Source organism: Camelina sativa, chromosome 5 (genome assembly GCF_000633955.1).
Source record: "Camelina sativa cultivar DH55 chromosome 5, Cs, whole genome shotgun sequence".
In the NCBI taxonomy this organism is placed as follows: domain Eukaryota; kingdom Viridiplantae; phylum Streptophyta; class Magnoliopsida; order Brassicales; family Brassicaceae; genus Camelina; species Camelina sativa.
In genome coordinates, this window is record NC_025689.1 from 17,590,725 (window position 1) to 17,609,633 (window position 18,909).

Sequence of the window (18,909 nt, forward strand, 5' to 3'; positions counted from 1 at the left end):
AGCGTAGAGAGTCAAATCCACCAATGTCGAGCATGAATAGAGCGAGAGAGGCATCCTAACCAAGGCATCATCAACATCCACCATATTCAGAATAGTTAGATGACTAACTCCACGCTCAACCACTTCATCTATCGTGGACACAAAACTCTCATGACAGTGCTCAATATCGACATCATAAACCAACTTGAACGAGTCTAAAGCCAGGTCAGGTTCCAAAAAACAATCTATAAAGCCCATCAAATCGAAATCAGTATCTTTGAAATCACCGTAACCCAAATCCAAAGCAGGAACCTGTGACCAGAGATCTTTCCAACGCCACGACAAGATACTGGTGCTAACCGATTCCTTGCAAATCACTTAACCTATCTTTCACCAAACTGCCTTCGGTTTTGATAGACTTCCTCTTGCTTAGAGACGTTGTAGCCATGTTCTCTGCCTAAAACCCTAAATTTCACACAAAGCTACGATGTCAGGTTATAAGTACGAAAGATTAGGGAAGTAAGGAAGAGAAGAAGAAGAACCTTTTCAATTCGGTGACAGATATTTTTTTTTGCTAGATTTCAGATCTCTTTGACAGTTTTCTTGATAGTGTGGCAATTACTAGACCACCACACGTCATGACCTTTCAAATTACAATCTTTAAAATTAAAAATGATTAATTTTCTTCTTTAATACTTTCCACAAACTTATCCAACAAAATACAAATAATTGACTTTTCTTTGAATTAAAATCTTGGTCTTCCATTTTCTACTTCTGTAATTAATATGATCAAAAAAATTATAAAGTAGCAAAATAAATTTCAATCTTTATTGACCTCTTTTTGGTATTATCATTTAAAAATGGTTAATTCTGTCTTTAATATCCTTCAAATGATTTCACTTTTGTTTACTCTAAAGTCTTTTATATTCTAGTTTGTGTGATTTTTTTAATTATTTGTGTATTAACCAGCCAAAAAAAAATTCCATATTTGGCCATTCAAATTTTAATCTTTATTAATTGACCATGTTTTGGACATTTTCAATTAAATAATTAGTTTTTCACTCTAATATATATCCCATAATTGATTTACTTGATTTTGTTGATAAATTAGTCAAATATGTATAGATTACCTACCAAAATAATTTTCACAAAACATAGCTATGTTATTTTCCAGTTAACTATTGATTGGGTAAAAAACTAAGCACATTAGATTATGATTGAAATAGCATATTGTTTTGATAATTAATAATTAATTTTTGAATGGATTTATGTTAAGAATTAACTAGATAATTATAAAGCAATACATAAGTAAATTATAAGCACTAAGTAAGTGAAATTATGGACAAAAAGAATGAGAACCAGTGTTCTAAAACGCGCTATGCGCTTGCTACGCGGTGGGCAAACGCCTAGCGCCTAACCGTATATGCGGGTGCCTAAGCGGAATCTAGGCGGATTATATATTTTAGATATATAAATATATATTTACATAAAAATAATATTTACATATATATATAGGATGAAAACTTATACACTTTAATTTCAGAAAAACATAAAACAAAACTCTTATCTATCAAAATAGTTTAGAATCTATAATAATCTCACAATTTAAACAAAAAAAAACATAATCCATTCAAAAATTTGTAAAATTGACAAAATGTAAGTTTATAATTACTTTGGAAGCAAATTAAATTTCATAAGTTTAGACTTTAGAGGCTAATTATAATATTTATTTGAAACAAAAACAATATTTTAAAAAATATTTAATTACAGTACTTTTTATCATTTTAGTCAACATACCGCCTAGAATCCGTACAGGCGTCCGCGTAGACCGCATAATATCCGCCTAAATGCTATTAGGCGTCCGAATTATTTAAAACCGCATAAATTACCGCATAGCTAAAATTCGAGACGCTCGATCACCGCATAGCGTATAACCGCCGCCTAGGCACCCGCGTAGGCCGCATTTTAGAACACTGATGAGAACAAATAGGCTTAAAAGCAAAAGTTCTAAACTTAGATACTAAAAATTATCATGTTTATAACTTGAAACAATATATTTCACTTGAAATATTAGATTTCACATATAAAACCTTAAATCTTTGTTCAGTAAATAACTAACCGTTGAGTTTTTATTTAGTGAATCGTAGTAAATTACTTAACTGAAATTTTAAACACAAGAAATGAGAATCAAAAAAATAAAAGCAAAAGTTCAAACTTAGACCTTATTGTGTTTATACCTTGTAAAAATATTGCATATATTCTTCCTTTGAAATGTTACTTTTTTTTATAGAAACCTTAAATACTCTTGAGAGATTTTTTGCTAGATTTCAGATATTTTGACAGTTTTCTTGATAATGTCGCAATTACAAGACCGCCACACGTCGTCAGTCATGTCCTTTCAAATTTCAATCTTTACTGACCTCCTTTTGATATTTTTAAATTAAAAATAGTTAATTACCTCTTTAATACATTCCACAAACTTATGTTACAAATGATTCACTTTTGTTTCTCTACATTAAAACCTTGGCCATACATTTTCTAGTTATGTAATTAATATGGTCAAAAAAATTATAAAGTAGTTAAAATAAATATTGTAGTAAAAAAATTAATTTGTAATATTAATTGGAGGACTACTTTTCTCTTTAATTTCAATCTTTATTGACCTACTGATGATTAAATTGGTTTAAATCTTGGTCTTTATATATGTTTTCTAGTTTTTTAATCAATATGGTGAAAAACTTACTCCCTAAGTGGATAAATTTGTCTAAAATAATAGCTTATCTACAAAATTAAAATTTTCACAAAGTACATTAGGTTATGATTGAAATAGCATACGATTTTAACAATTAAGAGTTAACTTTTGAATTTATTTTTGTTAAGAATTAACTAGATAGCTAGAAAGCAAAATATAAAAAAATTACAAGAAAATTATTATTTAAAAATGGTTAATTCTGTCTTTAATATCCTTCAAATGATTTCACTTTTGTTTACTCTAAAATCTTTTATATTCTAGTTTGTGTGATTTTTTTAATTATTCGTGTATTAACCAGCCAAAAAAAAATTCCATATTTGGCCATTCAAATTTTAATCTTTATTAATTGACCATGTTTTGGACATTTTCAATTAAATAATTAGTTTTTCACTCCAATATATATCCTATAAGGGGAGCGTATTACTGATCGGCCCATCAGGCCCGGAGGAAGGAAGTGAGCGCGGAGATGATCCGTGTTGGTCAGCTCGCAGCTCGGGCCCGGTCAAAGATTCCCACATCTAAGAGGATTAATTGGGTCGCGCAAATCGTGCCCTATTAATTATGCATTAATTAGATAATAAATTGGTCTGTATAAATATGTAAGGAGGGAGTCTTTTGTAAGGGATCAGAGATATTTTCCAAAAGCAGCAATACAAATTCAAATTCTCAAAAACTCTCTCAATTCAGTTCGGAACTATTAAACGGCGATAAGCTCCTCCACATTCGAATCACTTCGGAAGGAGAAACTAGATCTCAGTTCTCACATTTGGCGTTAGAAGGAGGGGAGTTATCGCCTGACTCTCATTAGTTCCAACTTCGCACGCAAATACACTACGCACAACCACCGTTATGGCAACCGGCTCTCCCAATTAGGCATCCTTGGAGGTGATCCAGAAGCTCCTGCAGGACTTGTCTGAGAAGTCCGAACGACAGCAAGCTGCCTCCGCCGCTCATACTGAACGTTTTGACAGCTTGGAGGGTCAGGTTTCCACCCGTCTAGAGGAAGTCACGACGTCCGTAGCAGACCTCTCAGCCTCCCACCGCGCGTACGCCGATCGGGTCGACCTCCTGTCCTCTGACCAAAACCCACGCCGGCGTGCTTTGGATTTCTCCGGTGTGACTCCACCTTCCACCTCGCAGGTGGCAGAAACAAATGTCACCCCGGGAGATTTGTTCCCACCTCAAATCAACACGCAAACAGTGCCACCGCTGGTTGGCGATGGCCACACTCCGGTTCAGCCCGGCACCATCAGATCTTCCGAGGTCCCAGTCCATCTTCTACTCCCTGTGGATGGAAACACTTCGACTTTGGGGTATGTTACCAATCCCGAGATCTTCCGCATGCAAAGCGAAATCCGGGACATGCGGTCTGTGATGCACAGTGCGACCACTTCAGCTCCGGATATCTTTCGAGTGATCGAGGAGTCAAGGTGAACTCCTTTTTCCGATCAAATAGCCCGAGTCTGCATCAAGGATACTGGCAAAATTAAGTTCTCTAGTTACGAAGGAAAAGGGGACCCGACCAATCACCTCAAGACTTTCTTGTTGACAGCTAGCCGGGTGGACCTCGAGCCCCACGAAGCAGACGCCTGGTAATGCAAGTTGTTCGCAGAAACGTTTTGTGGACAGGTACTGCTTTGGTTCGCATCTTTAGCAGCCGGCTCCATAACAAACTTCACCGAGCTGTCAACCTTGTTCGTCAAGCAGTATTCTAGCCTAATCGAAACTGCGGTGACAGATGCTCAGCTTTGGAACTTAAGCCAAAAGGCTGGAGAGTCTCTTCGGTCTTATATAACAAAGTTCAAGGAGATCCAGGTCAAGATTCCAGGACTCCCTGACTCCACAGCCCTGGCCGCGCTTAAAAACGGCCTCTAGCATGAATCTCGCTTCCGTGAAGAGTTGTCTGTGAATCGGTTCCCAACCATTCAGGACGCGTTACACCGGGCATCGAATTGGATAGTCGCAGAGGAAGACAAAATCGCCGCTGCGCAAAAGCAAAACGCTCCCCTTACAGGAAAACCACGGTTCGAAGCGCCCGCTAAAAAGACTCCGCCTACGACTCCGAAGTCCGGGCCGAGCACGTTCGCAGTCACTCAATCTCCTAAAAAGAATTCTCCAAAGAATTCACCGTCCAAACCTTCATTCTCACCGCACTCCAAGAGTGGTGTACTCCCAAGTAACAAGTGGGTCCGAGATGACACGTATTGCGAGCTCCATAAAACCAACAGTCATTCCACTCGTGACTGCAAGAAGCTGATGCACCTCCTCGCAGAAAAGTACGTGGCGGGAGAAATGCCAAACGTAACGATCGAGGAGTTGGAGCAGAAAGCGACTCCCGAGGTGGATGAAGATGCTCCAGCTTCAAAGAAACCGAAGCAGTCCGATGGCAATGAACTCCCCAAGAAAAGAATCGACGTGATAATGGGGGGATCGCGCCTCTTTCGGAACTTCGTCATTACGATCAAAGACCATCAACGGAAGCTCAACAGCCCCCAGCCGAAGCGAGCTAAGGTTGCAGCAAGCGATCTACCTGAAATTTCTTTCTCCGAGAAGGAAACTGAGGAGCTGAACACTCCGCACGATGACGCACTCGTCATTTCGCTTGACGTGGCGAACCACGAAGTCTGCCGAATCCTAATTGACACTGGGAGTTCGGTAGACCTGATTTTCCTCGAGACGCTTGCTAGAATGGGTATCGGGAAAGAACACATCGTAGGACCGCCCTCACCTTTGGTCTCGTTCACCAGCGAAACGTCAATGTCCTTGAGTTCACGGTTTTCGACAGACCTGCAGCCTATAATATTATTTTGGGAACTCCTTGGCTCTACCAGATGAAAGCAGTGGCCTTGACTTACCATCAGTGCGTCAAATTTCCGACCCCGCAAGGAGTATGGGAGGTTCTAGGAAGCCAAAGGACGGCAAGGAGCTGTTACCACGCAAGTCACAAGCTCCTGGTCCAATAGCAACCACAGCTCGAGGTCCCGAAGAATCCAGTTCGGAAGCAGTTAAAAGGTGACCTCACTGAGTCCATTTTCATCAATGACAAGTTTCCGGATCAGGAAATCAAGATCGGAGTGGGGTTGGGTGACGAGCTCCGCGCCAGTCTGATAACCTTCCTAAAGGAAAGGATAGCTACCTTCGCGTGGTCCGTAGACGAGATGCCCGGTATCAGTTCAGAGGTTATCTCCCATGAGCTGAATGTGGACCCGACGTTCCGACCTGTAAAGCAGAAGCGAAGGAAGCTGGGTCCTGAGCGAGCTGAAATCGTTAACAAAGAGGTTGAACGTTTGTTGAAGGCAGGACAGATACGTGAAGTAAAGTACCCTGAGTGGCTCGCAAACACAGTGGTAGTCAAGAAAAAGAATGGAAAGTCACGAGTCTACGTTGATTTCACCGACCTGAATAAGGCCTGCCCCAAGGATAGCTTTCCACTTCTGTACATCGATCGGGCTAGTTGAATCCACCTCGGGGCACGAGTTGATGTCTTTCATGGATGCTTTCTCAGGCTACAACCAAATCCTTATGAACCCAGACGATCAGGAGAAGACTGCATTCATTTCAGACCGCGGGACTTACTGTTACAAGGTGATGCCTTTCGGGTTAAAGAATGCGGGAGCAACTTACCAGAGACTGGTAAATCGAATGTTCGAGCACCAGCTCGGAAAGACCATGGAAGTTTACATCGATGACATGCTGGTAAAATCAATGGAAGCCAGCTCGCATCTCGCGGATCTGAAAGTTTGCTTCGACATCCTGAATCAGTTCGGGATGAAGCTTAACCCCACGAAATGCACCTTTGCAGTCCCATCAGGGGATTTTTTGGGGTATATCGTCACAGAGAGAGGAATTGAGGCGAATCCGAGGCAGATCAATGCTTTCTTGTCTATGAGTTCTCCTAGGACTTTACGCGAAGTGCAACGCCTTAACGGACGGATCGCAGCCCTCAACCGCTTCATCTCTCGATCTACGGACAAATGCCTCCCGTTCTACTAGTTGCTGCGAAAACGGGGAAAAAATTTCTCGTGGGATGCAAAGTGCGAAGAGGCGTTTGCTCAGCTCAAAGCCTATCTATCTGAACCGCCGGTCTTGGCTAAACCCGAGTTCGGTGAGCCGATTTTTCTTTACGTAGCCGTCTCGGACAGTGCTGTCAGCGGAGTCTTGGTTCGTAAGGAAAGGGGGGAGCAGCGACCAATTTTCTACATCAGCAAGTCATTTACTGGGGCGGAGTCCAGGTACCCTATGATGGAGAAATTGGCCCTAGCAGTAGTCACTTCGGCAAGAAAGCTGCGGCCTTACTTCCAGTCCCATACAATCATAATCCTGACGACGCAACCACTACGGACGGTATTACATAGTCCGAGCAAATCCGGGAGGCTAGCTAAATGGTCTGTCGAGTTGAGTGAATACGACATCGAGTTCCGGACTCGAACTTGTGCAAAGGTGCAAGTGCTGGCTGATTTTTTGATCAAACTCCCACTAGCCTTTTCGGTTAGCGACAATGTCGAAGCCCCATGGACGTTGTATGTCGATGGCGCTTCTTCCAAGTCGGGAGCAGGAATTGGGGTCCGCCTCACTTCTCCTATAGGCGAAGTGATCGAGCAGTCATTTCGCTTGGCTTTCAGTGCGTCCAACAATGAAGCCGAGTACAAATCCTTCCTTGCTGGTTTACGCCTCGCAGTGGGGATTGGTGTCCGAAAACTCCGAGCTTTTTGCGATTCGCAGCTGGTCACCAACCAGTTTTTGGGGGAGTACGAGACAAAGGATGGTCGTATGGAGGCTTATTTGTCCACAGCTCGAGAACTAGTCGCTAAGTTCGAGGATTTTGAAATCACTAAGATCCCACGAAGTGAAAACTCCGCCACGGACGCTTTAGCATCTTCGGCATCCACTTCGGATCCCGCGACGACCAGGATTATCCCCGTCGAAATTATCCATTATCTGAGCATTCGACTAGAAAACTCAAACGTCGTCACCCGGGCAATGAAAATGCAGCTGGCTGCATAGGAGGCAGCTCGCAAGGCGTCTGCGGACTCTTTGCCTCTAGAGGACCCAGCCCCCGTTATGCCTACTCCGATGGAAGTTCACCCACCTCTGGCCGAGCTAGACGCGAGTCAAATTCCGGAACCGTCAGGCTCACCAATTGACAATCAAGCTGTTATCCCACATGCTACTCCGAGCGGCACGAATTCTAACAGCTGGGGCAGATGACTGGCGGAGCCCTATCTGGGCTTACTTGGAAAAAGGGGAACTCCCAGCCGACAAATGGGCAGCCAGGAAACTCAAGGTTGTCAGTGCGCGGTACTGCGTTCACAACGGAATACTTCTACGCTGAAGTGTAGCTTTTCCTTATCTAACATGTGTGGCTGGTAGTGAGCCCGCAATGCTAATGCGAGCTGTTCACGGTGGTCCCAATGGAAATCACTCCGGAGGTCGGACTCTGGCTTTCAAAATCAAAAGGCAAGGTTACTTCTGGCCTACCATGGTCACGGACTGCGAAAGGTATTCTCGAGCTTGTGATAAGTGTCAGAAGCACGCCCCGTCAATTCATTAACCTACCGAGCTCCTGTCTTCGGTGTCCGCACCTTACCCATTCATGAGGTGGTCTATGGATATCATCGGTCCATTACATCGAGGACCAGGAGGAGTTCAGTACGTGCTCGCTCTTACTGAATATTTCTCCAAGTGGGTAGAAGCGGCAGCCTATGCGAAAGTAACAAGTGACGAAGTGGAACAGTTCGTGCTTAAGAGCATAATCTATCGCTACGGCGTCCCGTGTGAAATCATCATGGACAATGGTCCACAGTTCATCTCCTCGAAGTTCGAAGAGTTCTGCGCGAAGTGGAAAATTCGACTCAATAAATCAACTCCTCGTTACCCACAAGGTAATGGGCAAGCCGAGGCGATGAATAAGGTCATACTTGCCAACTTGAAGAAACGGCTCGATGCTCGCAAGGGGCGCTGGCCGGACGAACTGCAGAGCGTCCTCTGGGCGATCCGAACAACACCTCGTCGGGCCACTAATGAGACACCTTTCTCCCTGGTTTACGGAGTTGATGCCGTAGTCCCAGCCGATATAGAAGTGCTCAGAATCCGTACCTCGCTAAACCCACTCCGAGCTGAGGAGAATGAAGAATTCCTACAGGATACTCTCGATACAATCAACGAGCGTCAGGACCAGGCCTTGGTTTGGATCCAGAATTACCAGAACGCAGTAGCTCGGTACTAGAACTCCAAAATCCGAAGCAGACCCGCCGGAAAGTCTACAAGAACACCGAGGAGCTCAATGCAGAAAAGCTGGGAATTATTGGGAGGGACCGTACAGAATTACTCGCGAAGTCCGAAATGGAGTCTATCAGCTCGAGGATTCAGAGGGAAAACCAGTCTCGAGGTCTTGGAATTCTTTGCACCTTAAACTCTTTTATTTGTATCGAACTACGATTTAGCTTGATCCCGATAAGGGTACGTAGGCAGCCCACTTCAGGTCCAGCTATCCATATTAATAAAATTTAAAGTTTTCTTAAACTTTTTTATTAATAATGGTTCCTCAAAAAAAAAAAAAAAAAAAAAAAAAAAAAAAGCCGAAGTCTGACTTCGCGTATATTATTTAAGCCGAGGTTCATCTTCGCAGGTCTAAACCGAAGTTTTCACTTCGTACTCAGCTTTACTTTAAAGCTTAACGTTGCGAAAACTCTAAACCGAAGTTCTTACTTTGTACTCCACTTTACTTAGTAAAGTCAAAACTTAGTTTCTTATCTAAACCGAAGTATCCACTTCGTACTCAGCTTTACTTATTAAAGTTGGGGTGTCATCTTTTCGAACTACTTAACCGAAGTTCTCACTTCGTGTTTATTCCTGCTCGTATCATCTTTTAAAACAAAAGATTACGGAAATTAGGTTCGCATTTAAGATGACAAAACAAAATTTTTTATGGAGTGGTCACCACGACCAAAGCACTCCAAAGCGAGTCTGAAAATAAATACTACAAACAGGGGGGCAACCCGTGCCAAAACAACCCCAAAATGAAAACTAAGGATTAGGAAGAGCGGGATCAGACGCCGCTTCGGATAGGGCCAAGCCCATCTCTGCGAGCTCCTCTTCCGGCCTGCTGTTCGCCAGAAAATCGTCCATTCCCTGCTTTGACATTTGCCCGAGATTAGTGCCGCACTCATCGATTATGACGCTTAGCGGGTTCTCGCTGCACAAGAGATCGGGTGTATCCGCCAAAAGATCTGAGAATACTGAGAAGTCGAGGTCACGAGGAGTTACCTTCGAAACCTTCTCGTCCGCCACCTCTTCGTCAGCTTTCAGGAGTCCGAGCTCGGCCTCCATGTCTTGGATCTCTCCTCTGGCGATCTCCTCGATCAGCATCCGGTTCGCCCTAATCTCAGCAGCTCGGACCTGGAGCGGAGCTAGCTTCTCCCTCTCTTCGAAGGTGACCCTCACCTCCTCAACCAGAGGACGGAGAGTCCGCCTCATTGCCTGCCTCTCCTCCCTTCGCACCCTCTCAATCTCGCAGCTGTTGCCAGCTTCGAGTAGCTGATTGCGAAGCTCGATCTCGTGCAACCTATTCTTGGCTGCCTTTGCGTCCTCCGCCGCTTCGAAGTAAAGGTCCCCCGCCTTCTTCAGTTTGTCTCGGAGGTCTTCGTTGGCAACCCCAAGGTCGAGCACCTCTATTTCAGCCTTCTTCATCCGCGCTCGGATTTGCTCGGCTTTCGCTACGGTGCTAGCATTCTCAGCCTCCAGCCTGGCGTACTCTTTCACCTGGGCTTCCAGGTCAGCGATCCTCTCTTGAAGAAGGTTCACCTCGGAAGATGAAGGGGAGGCGAACAATTAATCCTCGTAGGACGCCACCGAGGAGTTGAACTCGATCATTAGCTGGAAAGTCAGCTCGTCAAGAAGCGGATAAAATGATAAGAAAAAAAAAGGGGCCAAAGGGTATTACCTCGCCGATTTTAACCGTAAAACGGAAGTAGTTCGCACGATTGACCTCGGTCATGTCAGCAAACGCCGGAATCCGAACTCCAGGCTGTACGTAGCTCCTCATTAGGTCAGCTGGGGATGCAGGGGGGACTGAAAGATTTTTGGGCAAGTCATTTCAGTCATCAACTATCGAACAGTCAAAGGTATAAACTTAAGAGCACCTCAGAAAATCTATTACCTCGGGCGAGAGGACGTTGTTCCTTCAGCGGGTTCCTCCTAGAGGAGTCCCCGGAATCTCTAGGCGGGGGGGCCTCTTTAGATCTCCTCTCTGAGGAGGGACCCCTGTCTTTCGAGCTCGGTTTATTTTGCTCATCCCCTAATGAGCCAGTCCGGGCTCGGACTTTTTCACGAGAAGAGGAGGCGGTCTCGGGCTCCTTCCTCTTCTTCGATGAATCGGTTTGCTGAGAGGAAATCTCAGCAGAGGTTTTCTTCGATGCCGGGAGGGAAGCAGCGACCTCCCGTGGCTCATCGCTAGAATCAGCAATGACAATCACGGAGGGAACCAACGGGCCAGCAGGAGCCCTAGTTGATTCTGTACCAAGCTCGGGAGAGCCAGTTGGAGGTGCGGAAGTCCCGCTCACCTCGAGAACGGAGGATCCGGAGGAATTCTTGTTAGAAAGGCGAGCTTTGCCTTCAGCAAGGGCCATCGCCATCTGTTTCTTTGCCTCTTTTTTGGTAGCTCGGCATGTCCTTTCTTCCCTATAATTCATCTCCGAAACGCTCACGGGGGTAGAACAGACTAGAGAACGTCTTCCGAGCCTCACCGTGGACTCTCTGATCATTTCGCAGGAGAAAGAATCCCAAGCAATTTGTCCATGGCTGCAGAACCTCGAGAAAAACTCCGCGAATGTGGGGCAAAGCAATCCGCGTTTGAAGTGATCTGAAAAAGAAACAGTTAAAAGGTGAGACGGAAAGTCAAGCAATACTTAACTTGGACCTAGCAAGGAACTCCATTCTACCAATTTTCGAAGTCCACTTTGATACGTGCGAACTCACGCGGTGGCCGAAAGTGAGCTCGTTAACCGGGAAGAAGAAATAGGACTTCCGCCACTTTTCATCCTTCTCGGGCAGGTCGTCAAAGACCTTTAGCCCGGCAAGCGGGCTTACGTAGAGTGTGCCCTTGGTACGACCAGTCTTCACCGTGTACACCTGGAGGAAGTCGGCCAATGACAACTGGTAGTTGAACTCCTCCCCCAGAGTTTGAAGGCACAAGACAGTCCGAACAAAGTTGGGGCACATCTGGGGAAGAGCGAAGCCCAGTTCGAACATCATCGTCACGATGAGTTCGGGAAGGGGGAATGACAGACCGCACGCAGAGAAGAATATCTCGAACGCGCAACAGTACCCTGGAGGGGGGTTCACCGGAGACTCATGAGCCTCCGGGAATCTGATCTCGACCTCCGACGGAATCCTGGTGGATCCTCTAATCTCGGCTATGCTTTCCGCAGAGAGAATCGACGGCTGGTGGGGGCCGAAAACGCCCGGAATTAAAGGTTTTGCGGTTTTTCCCGATGAGGATTTCGGCGGAGACATGCTTTTCCGGTAAAAGTAGTAAGAAATAAAGGGAGAGTGAAGGATTTTCCGGTGAAAGTAAAGAAGTTCACAGAAGGAAAGAGAGAAAGTCAAAAAACGGAGAAAACACATGCACAATTGGGGATTAAGAGTGAAAGAGAGAAGTCGAGTTTACCTTTATACACGGAACCAGGGAGTGATGATTACCTGGGGAAGTGAAAGGTCTCGCACCGTTCTCTCTCTCTCTCTCTTATAGCTAACACGCCACCTAGTGGGCCCGGAGGCTTGTTCGGGAAGGCAAATCTCATCATTACCACGATCAAATCGTGGAGATATGGGGGATATTCAGTTTCCCAAAATCGATCGCTTGAAGGTTAAAAGTCCCCCAAACTGTTCAGCTCGGGAGACTTGGGGGGCAACTGTTGTACCCACGATCTGCCATCTCGGGCAATAAGCAAAGGGGCCTAGGCTGGGCTTGTCTAATGGGCCAAGAGCGTATTACTGATCGGCCCATCAGGCCCGGAGGAAGGAAGTGAGCGCGGAGATGATCCATGTTGGTCAGCTCGCAGCTCGGGCCCGGTCAAAGATTCCCGCATTCAAGAGGATTAATTGGGTCGCGCAAATCGTGCCCTATTAATTATGCATTAATTAGATAATAAATTGGTCTGTATAAATATGTAAGGAGGGAGTCTTTTGTAAGGGATCAGAAATATTTTCCAAAAGCAGCAATACAAATTCAAATTCTCAAAAACTCTCTCAATTCAGTTCGGAACTATTAAACGGCGATAAGCTCCTCCACATTCGAATCACTTCGGAAGGAGAAACTAGATCTCAGTTCTCACAATTGTGTTTATACCTTGTAAAAATATTGCATATCGTCTTCCTTTGAAATGTTACTTTTTTTTATAGAAACCTTAAATACTCTTGAGAGATTTTTTGCTAGATTTCAGATATTTTGACAGTTTTCTTGATAATGTCGCAATTACAAGACCGCCACACGTCGTCAGTCATGTCCTTTCAAATTTCAATCTTTACTGACCTCTTTTTGATATTTTTAAATTAAAAATAGTAAATTACCTCTTTAATACATTCCACAAACTTATGTTACAAATGATTCACTTTTGTTTCTCTACATTAAAACCTTGGCCATACATTTTCTAGTTATGTAATTAATATGGTCAAAAAAATTATAAAGTAGTTAAAATAAATATTGTAGTAAAAAAATTAATTTGTAATATTAATTGGAGGACTACTTTTCTCTTTAATTTCAATCTTTATTGACCTACTGATGATTAAATTGGTTTAAATCTTGGTCTTTATGTTTTCTAGTTTTTTAATCAATATGGTGAAAAAACTTACTCCCTAAGTGGATAAATTTTTCTAAAATAATAGCTTATCTACAAAAATAAAATTTTCACAAAGTACATTAGGTTATGATTGAAATAGCATACGATTTTAACAATTAAGAGTTAACTTTTGAATTTATTTTTGTTAAGAATTAACTAGATAGCTAGAAAGCAAAATATAAGAAAATTACAAGAAATACAAAAGCGAAAGTACAAAAAAAAAAAAAAGTAGGTTCTAAAAGCAAAAGTACTAAATTTAGATACTAAGGGGGTGTTATTCAATTTTGGATTTTAATGGAGTTAGGTGTATTTCAAAATTCAGCGTTATTCAATTAGGTATTTTAGAAAATACAATAAAATCTGCTGTTATTGGATTTAACATTTGTTGGATGATTTTAAAGCACTTGTAAAATCGTTGTTATTCTATTTCCAATGGATTTTGTTTCACTTTAGATTTTAATGTATTTTACATCCAAAACATGAACGATGACAATCCTAACAATTTTTAAGTATTTCATCTCTCTTCTCATAAGATATCTCCCGATGAAATCAATAGCATCCGGTGACGTCGTCATCGTCGTTGTCATTGCCGTGGTCGTTGTCGTTGTCGTTGTCATCGTCGTCATCTTCATTGCCGTCGTCATCGTCGTTTTCGTTGTCGTTGTCGTTGTCGTCGTCATCGTCGGCGTCGTTGTCGTGTCGTTGTTGTCGTAGTCGTCATTGTTGTCATGAAAACCAAGTGCATGTCTTTAGATGCAGAGGATCGGAAGCTATGTTTCAAGTATCACTAGAAGCAGCAGAGCAGCAGAGGAAGCTATGTTTCAACTGTGAAAATTTGCAGAGATGATGATTGGACTGTGGACAAGTCTTCGCTGACAACAATCTCTTTTCTTGGCAGAGGAAGCTTCGGTTGTGTCTCTCTTGAGAAGGACTCCAACTCCAGACTTTGGGCAAAGAAGCCATCGCCTATGCATCTCAGAAACATTCTCAACAAGGAGCTCAGGATCATGCATCGTTTCCGCGATCATCCTCGCATCGTCAACGCCTCAAACGCTCTTCACTTCCCAACCAAACCCTCCGAATGCTACTCGATCTTTATGGAGTACGCCTCCCAAGGTAATCTTAATAAGATGATCTACGGTTCTCGCATGAGATCACAGACGATACCTGAGTCTTTGGTCCAACGTGCGGCTCGTATAATGAATTTGCGTGGTCGAGATATCTCTCCGGAGGCTAGAGATTTCGTGTGGCGGTGCTTTGACATTCATCCATATAGGCCCACCGCAGCTGAGCTCTTGAACCATCCTTTCATTACAGGAAGATCGATCACAGAAGCGGACAAAAAGATATCTAGCTTGTTGATTCCTAGTCTCTCGAAACTTCTCTTGGCCTGATCCTTGATCCTCTCTCCTCTGCTGTGATATATATGAAATCTCTCTCTTTGTTCTTTCAATTCAAATAAATAAGAGTCGTGAAGTACGAAGCCATAAAGTTAGAAGAGTTAAGCTGAAGAAGTACGAAGCTCAAGAATTTGCAGCTTAGGAAGGAAAATTTTGACAAAAACAAATGAAAAAACACTGAATTTCATTTTTATTTTTATTTAATTAAAACTAAACACTACTTAAAAAAAATGAATTGATCATATCAAATCTTTAAATATCTTGAGCTTAATTAAAATCTTAAATTTTGTAACAAACAGTTGACCACCGTATTTGATAAAAATATTATATTATATATGCATTCTTTTTAGATTTTCTGTTTTGATTACAAACGATCTTGCTGCTCTCTATCCTTCCACTTGTTGAACCTTCTTCACTATCTTGATGCCACTAAATTAGCTAACCTCATTCCACTCATTGAACTTGGTGCCACTAACTTAGCCAACCTCATTCCACTAACTAAATCCTCTTAACGAAATTGGTGCCACTAAATTAGACAACTTCTTTAGAAGTCTATATAACACCGTAAGAGAAAAGAAGATGAAAAAAATAGGTGCGCCACTGCAATCTTAAGTAATTGTTCTCATGTCTTTTTTTTAAGTTATTAATCTATGGCAATTTTCTATCACACTTTGATACAGTTGCTTTTTCCTGTGTGTCTTGTAGGTTACACTGCTATCTTGTTCAGCCTCATTGGGTTTCACGTGTAAGTTCATCTTTTGTATTTTTCTGAGATTATTAGTTATCATACATAATCTATATGTATTCTTAAATGATACTTGATATTAAAGTTTATAGGTTCTTAGAATATATGTTTACATTTGATAAATGTTATTTTACTAGATGTATAATGGGATGTCATTTTACTAGAAGCATAATGGGAGATCCGCAACCACAAGGAAAGAAAAAAGGATCATATGAAACATGGAATGCACGAGAAACAAAAATGTTGATCAAACTCCTCACAGAGGGTATCAAACAAGGTTGGCATGATACAAGTGGTTGTATAAGCAAGATGACAGTGGAGAAAAAGATTCTGCATGCTTTGAATTCTGCACTTCAGTGTGAGAAAACTTATAACAACTATCAAAGTAAATGGAAGAATTTGAAAAATCGCTATAATAGCATGCTAGAGCTGATTCGGTTTAGTTCTGCATTTGGGTGGGATCCCGTAACTAAAAAGTTTGCAGCTCCTAACCATGTGTGGGATGATTACGAAAAGGTAACTGAGTTTTTAAAGTTTTATAATAGTTTATTTTTAATAATATTATATATTTTTCTTTATAGGCACATCCAAGACAAAAAGCATGTGTGATGAAATATTTGAAGACTATGAAGATTTACAGCTAATATTTGATGTTGGATTAGCGATGGGAAAAAATGTTGTTGGCTTAGGAGATGATACTGACGCGGAAACTTTTGGAGTTAAAGATAATGCACATGCGAATTATATTCAAGTCTCTTTGGATATTTAGAGGGATCTCAAGCATCAGGGTCGAGAGATTCAAGTATGCCACAAAGCAAAGGGGGCCAGAGAGATAAACAAAATCCTAAAAAAAGAGCTAAAAGTGGAGATGGTGAAGACTCTGGTAATTCGAATCCAATCATGGATAGTGTAACACCCGCGAACCAATTTTTGGTAATTTGGTAAGGGTGTCGATCGACACCTTCTAGTGAGGCATCGATCGACACCAGCTGTGGCCGATTTGGTCGGTTCAATTTTAATTGTCCGGTTTGCGTGGTTGGTTTAGGGAATCCCTAAAATCGAGTTTTTAGAGGTAGAAAACGACCTAGGGTCGTGTTATTTTGTGTTATTCGCCGTTTTTGAGAGAAAATCAATAGAGAGAGTGTTCTTGAGCTTTTGGGAAGAGATTGAGAGATTCCTTGCTGTTCTTGGGAGATCTAAGGCTGGGAAGGTGTTAGAAGCTTGCTAGGAGTGAGGAAATTTGTTCTTGTTGGTCAGAATCTTCTTGAAAGAGGTGAGTGCATGACCATGGCTTATCTAAGCTAAGATCTCTAGTTTTTATGTGATTTGGTGCTTATGTGGTTGTTTCTTTGAGTTCTCTATGGTATTTCGTCACTGTTTTGGCTGGGTTTGGCTTCTGGGAGTGCAAGGAGTGGATTGGAGAAGATTGGAGGCGAGATTCGGAGTTTTTGATTGAAGGAAATCGTTGCTCGGCATTGGTGTCGGTCGACACCAGTTGGGGTGTCGGTCTATACCAACGCGAGGACGGCTCGAAACTTTGGCGAGTGTCGATCGATGCCATGTGGAGGTGTCGGTCGACACAAACTAGGGTTTTCGGGAGTGTCGGGCAGGGTGTCGGTCGACACCAGTTTGGTGTCGGTCGACACCAGATAGTCAGTGTCGATCGACACCATCTGGTGTCGGTCGACACCCCTTGTTCAGTTACGATGGACGTTGCATGCTATGTATATTGCCTGGTTTGTTTTATCGATTGTTGTTTGTGGCATGTAGAGATCTTATTGCTTGTGTGTATAGCCCAGTAGATGGGAGGATTGCCTCACTGAGTGTTTATCAAATACTCATGCATCTCAATTTGTGTTTGTGGTGCAGGTAAAGGCAAAGTGTGATCGTGGAATCAAAGGCAATGAAGAGGAGGATGTTCTAGGGACTTGATTGTATGGTTATCTGGCATTGTTAGGTTGCTAGAATTGAGTCTTAGAGCATTGTTAGGATTGCTGGTTGTTTGATTTATGCTGTTTGGGATTAATGCTGGATATTACTTATTTGGTTATTGGTTATTGTTTTATTGGATATTTATTGGTATGTGGTTCCGCTGTTGGATTGTGAATGTGGTTAGGTGGCTAGTGGGTATGGGACCACTAGTTGTAGTTATTTAATTATATTATTATTTATTATTTAATTATAATAAAAAAAAAAAGGTCGGTCGTTTCATTTTGGTATCAGAGCCCTTACGGTTCTAGGTTTGGGTTCACTAGGTTTCTGTTGTAGATGTTTGGGATTGCATGTCTTGATTGATTATGTGAGTTAGTCAATTGTGTGTGGCATGGAGTCCTAGAACATCCTCTTCGAGCCGAGTGTGTGATTCCACGGTGAGTTTATGTTTCTGTGTTATAATAGAAATTGTTTGCTTAGCCTTCTGTTCATGGTAGTGCAGATGGTTAGAGAGGATGCTGTGACTGGTCGAGGTCGTGGACGCGGACGTGGTCGCGGACGTGGTCGTGGTAGGGGCAGAGCCCCAGTGGTTAGTGAGACCGAGGACCAGAGTGTGACAGCTGAGGGTGTTGGCGAGTCGCAGGGTGTTCCGGGGGATTCCGTGAGTGTGGCAGGAGGGGGCGGTGTTGATGCTCCAGTGGCCGGTGATGCTAGGGTCCCGGGTGTGGGGGTCCCAGCGGGTGGAGTCCCTGGTGTTGACGTTGCGGCTTTGCTAGCACAGTTGTTAGAGCGGTTACCACCTGTGGTACCGGCTCAGGCTCAGGTAGTGCCACCAGTGGAGGCGGAGGAGCGGCAGCCAGTGGCTGCGGATGCGGGGGTCCACGCTCGTTATCTCAGCATGTTGACAGAGATGGGTCGGTTGCGTACGGAGCAGTTTTCGGGAGGTGTAGATCCTACTGCTGCGGATGCGTGGAGGACGAGAGTGGAACGTAACTTCCACACTCTGAGATGTCCTGAGGAGTTTTGGGTGGACATAGGGGTCTACTTTTTGAGTGGTGATGCTGAGTTGTGGTGGAGATCTGTGGCTGCTAGGAGGGTGCAGCGGGAGATGACTTGGACTGACTTCGTTTTGGAGTTCAACCGCAAGTATTTTCCTAGAGAGGCATTGGATCGTTTGGAGGTGCAGTTCCTTCAGTTGTCTCAGGGGACACGGTCAGTGCGGGAGCTGGACTTGGAGTTCAGTCGACTTCTTTGTTATGGGGG

At 43.2% G+C, this 18,909-nt stretch overlaps 2 protein-coding genes and 1 pseudogene across 2 annotated transcripts; 1 reads left to right on the plus strand and 2 right to left on the minus strand.

Annotated features, from left to right (window-relative positions):
* The window catches only part of LOC104787130, a 2,193-nt pseudogene extending 1,608 nt beyond the window's left edge, over nt 1–585 (minus strand).
* LOC109132868 (uncharacterized protein At3g60930, chloroplastic-like) lies at nt 9,758–12,244 on the minus strand. The gene is made up of 5 exons (XM_019245308.1): nt 11,671–12,244; nt 10,890–11,591; nt 10,674–10,801; nt 10,583–10,606; nt 9,758–10,492 (listed from the first exon to the last, which is right to left on the minus strand). Exons 1-5 carry the CDS (start codon nt 12,242–12,244, stop codon nt 9,758–9,760), a joined length of 2,163 nt encoding a protein of 720 aa, XP_019100853.1.
* On the plus strand, nt 15,955–16,483 carry LOC104789343 (uncharacterized protein At2g29880-like). Its single transcript, XM_010515059.1, has 2 exons — nt 15,955–16,230; nt 16,355–16,483. The coding sequence occupies exons 1-2, from the start codon at nt 15,955–15,957 to the stop codon at nt 16,481–16,483; spliced, it is 405 nt and encodes a 134-aa protein (XP_010513361.1).

Bases quoted from the DNA above. Each gene is read 5' to 3' on its own strand.
- LOC104789343 (XM_010515059.1), top strand. From the start codon at position 15,955: ATGTTGATCAAACTCCTCACAGAGGGTATCAAACAAGGTTGGCATGAT. The intron at 16,231-16,354 runs GTAACTGAGTTT...GAAGATTTACAG, and splicing joins TGTGGGATGATTACGAAAAG to CTAATATTTGATGTTGGATT.
- LOC109132868 (XM_019245308.1), bottom strand. From the start codon at position 12,244: ATGTCTCCGCCGAAATCCTCATCGGGAAAAACCGCAAAACCTTTAATT. The intron at 11,592-11,670 runs GTAGAATGGAGT...TTTCTTTTTCAG, and splicing joins AAAGTGGACTTCGAAAATTG to ATCACTTCAAACGCGGATTG. The intron at 10,802-10,889 runs GTAATAGATTTT...AAAATCTTTCAG, and splicing joins ACAACGTCCTCTCGCCCGAG to TCCCCCCTGCATCCCCAGCT.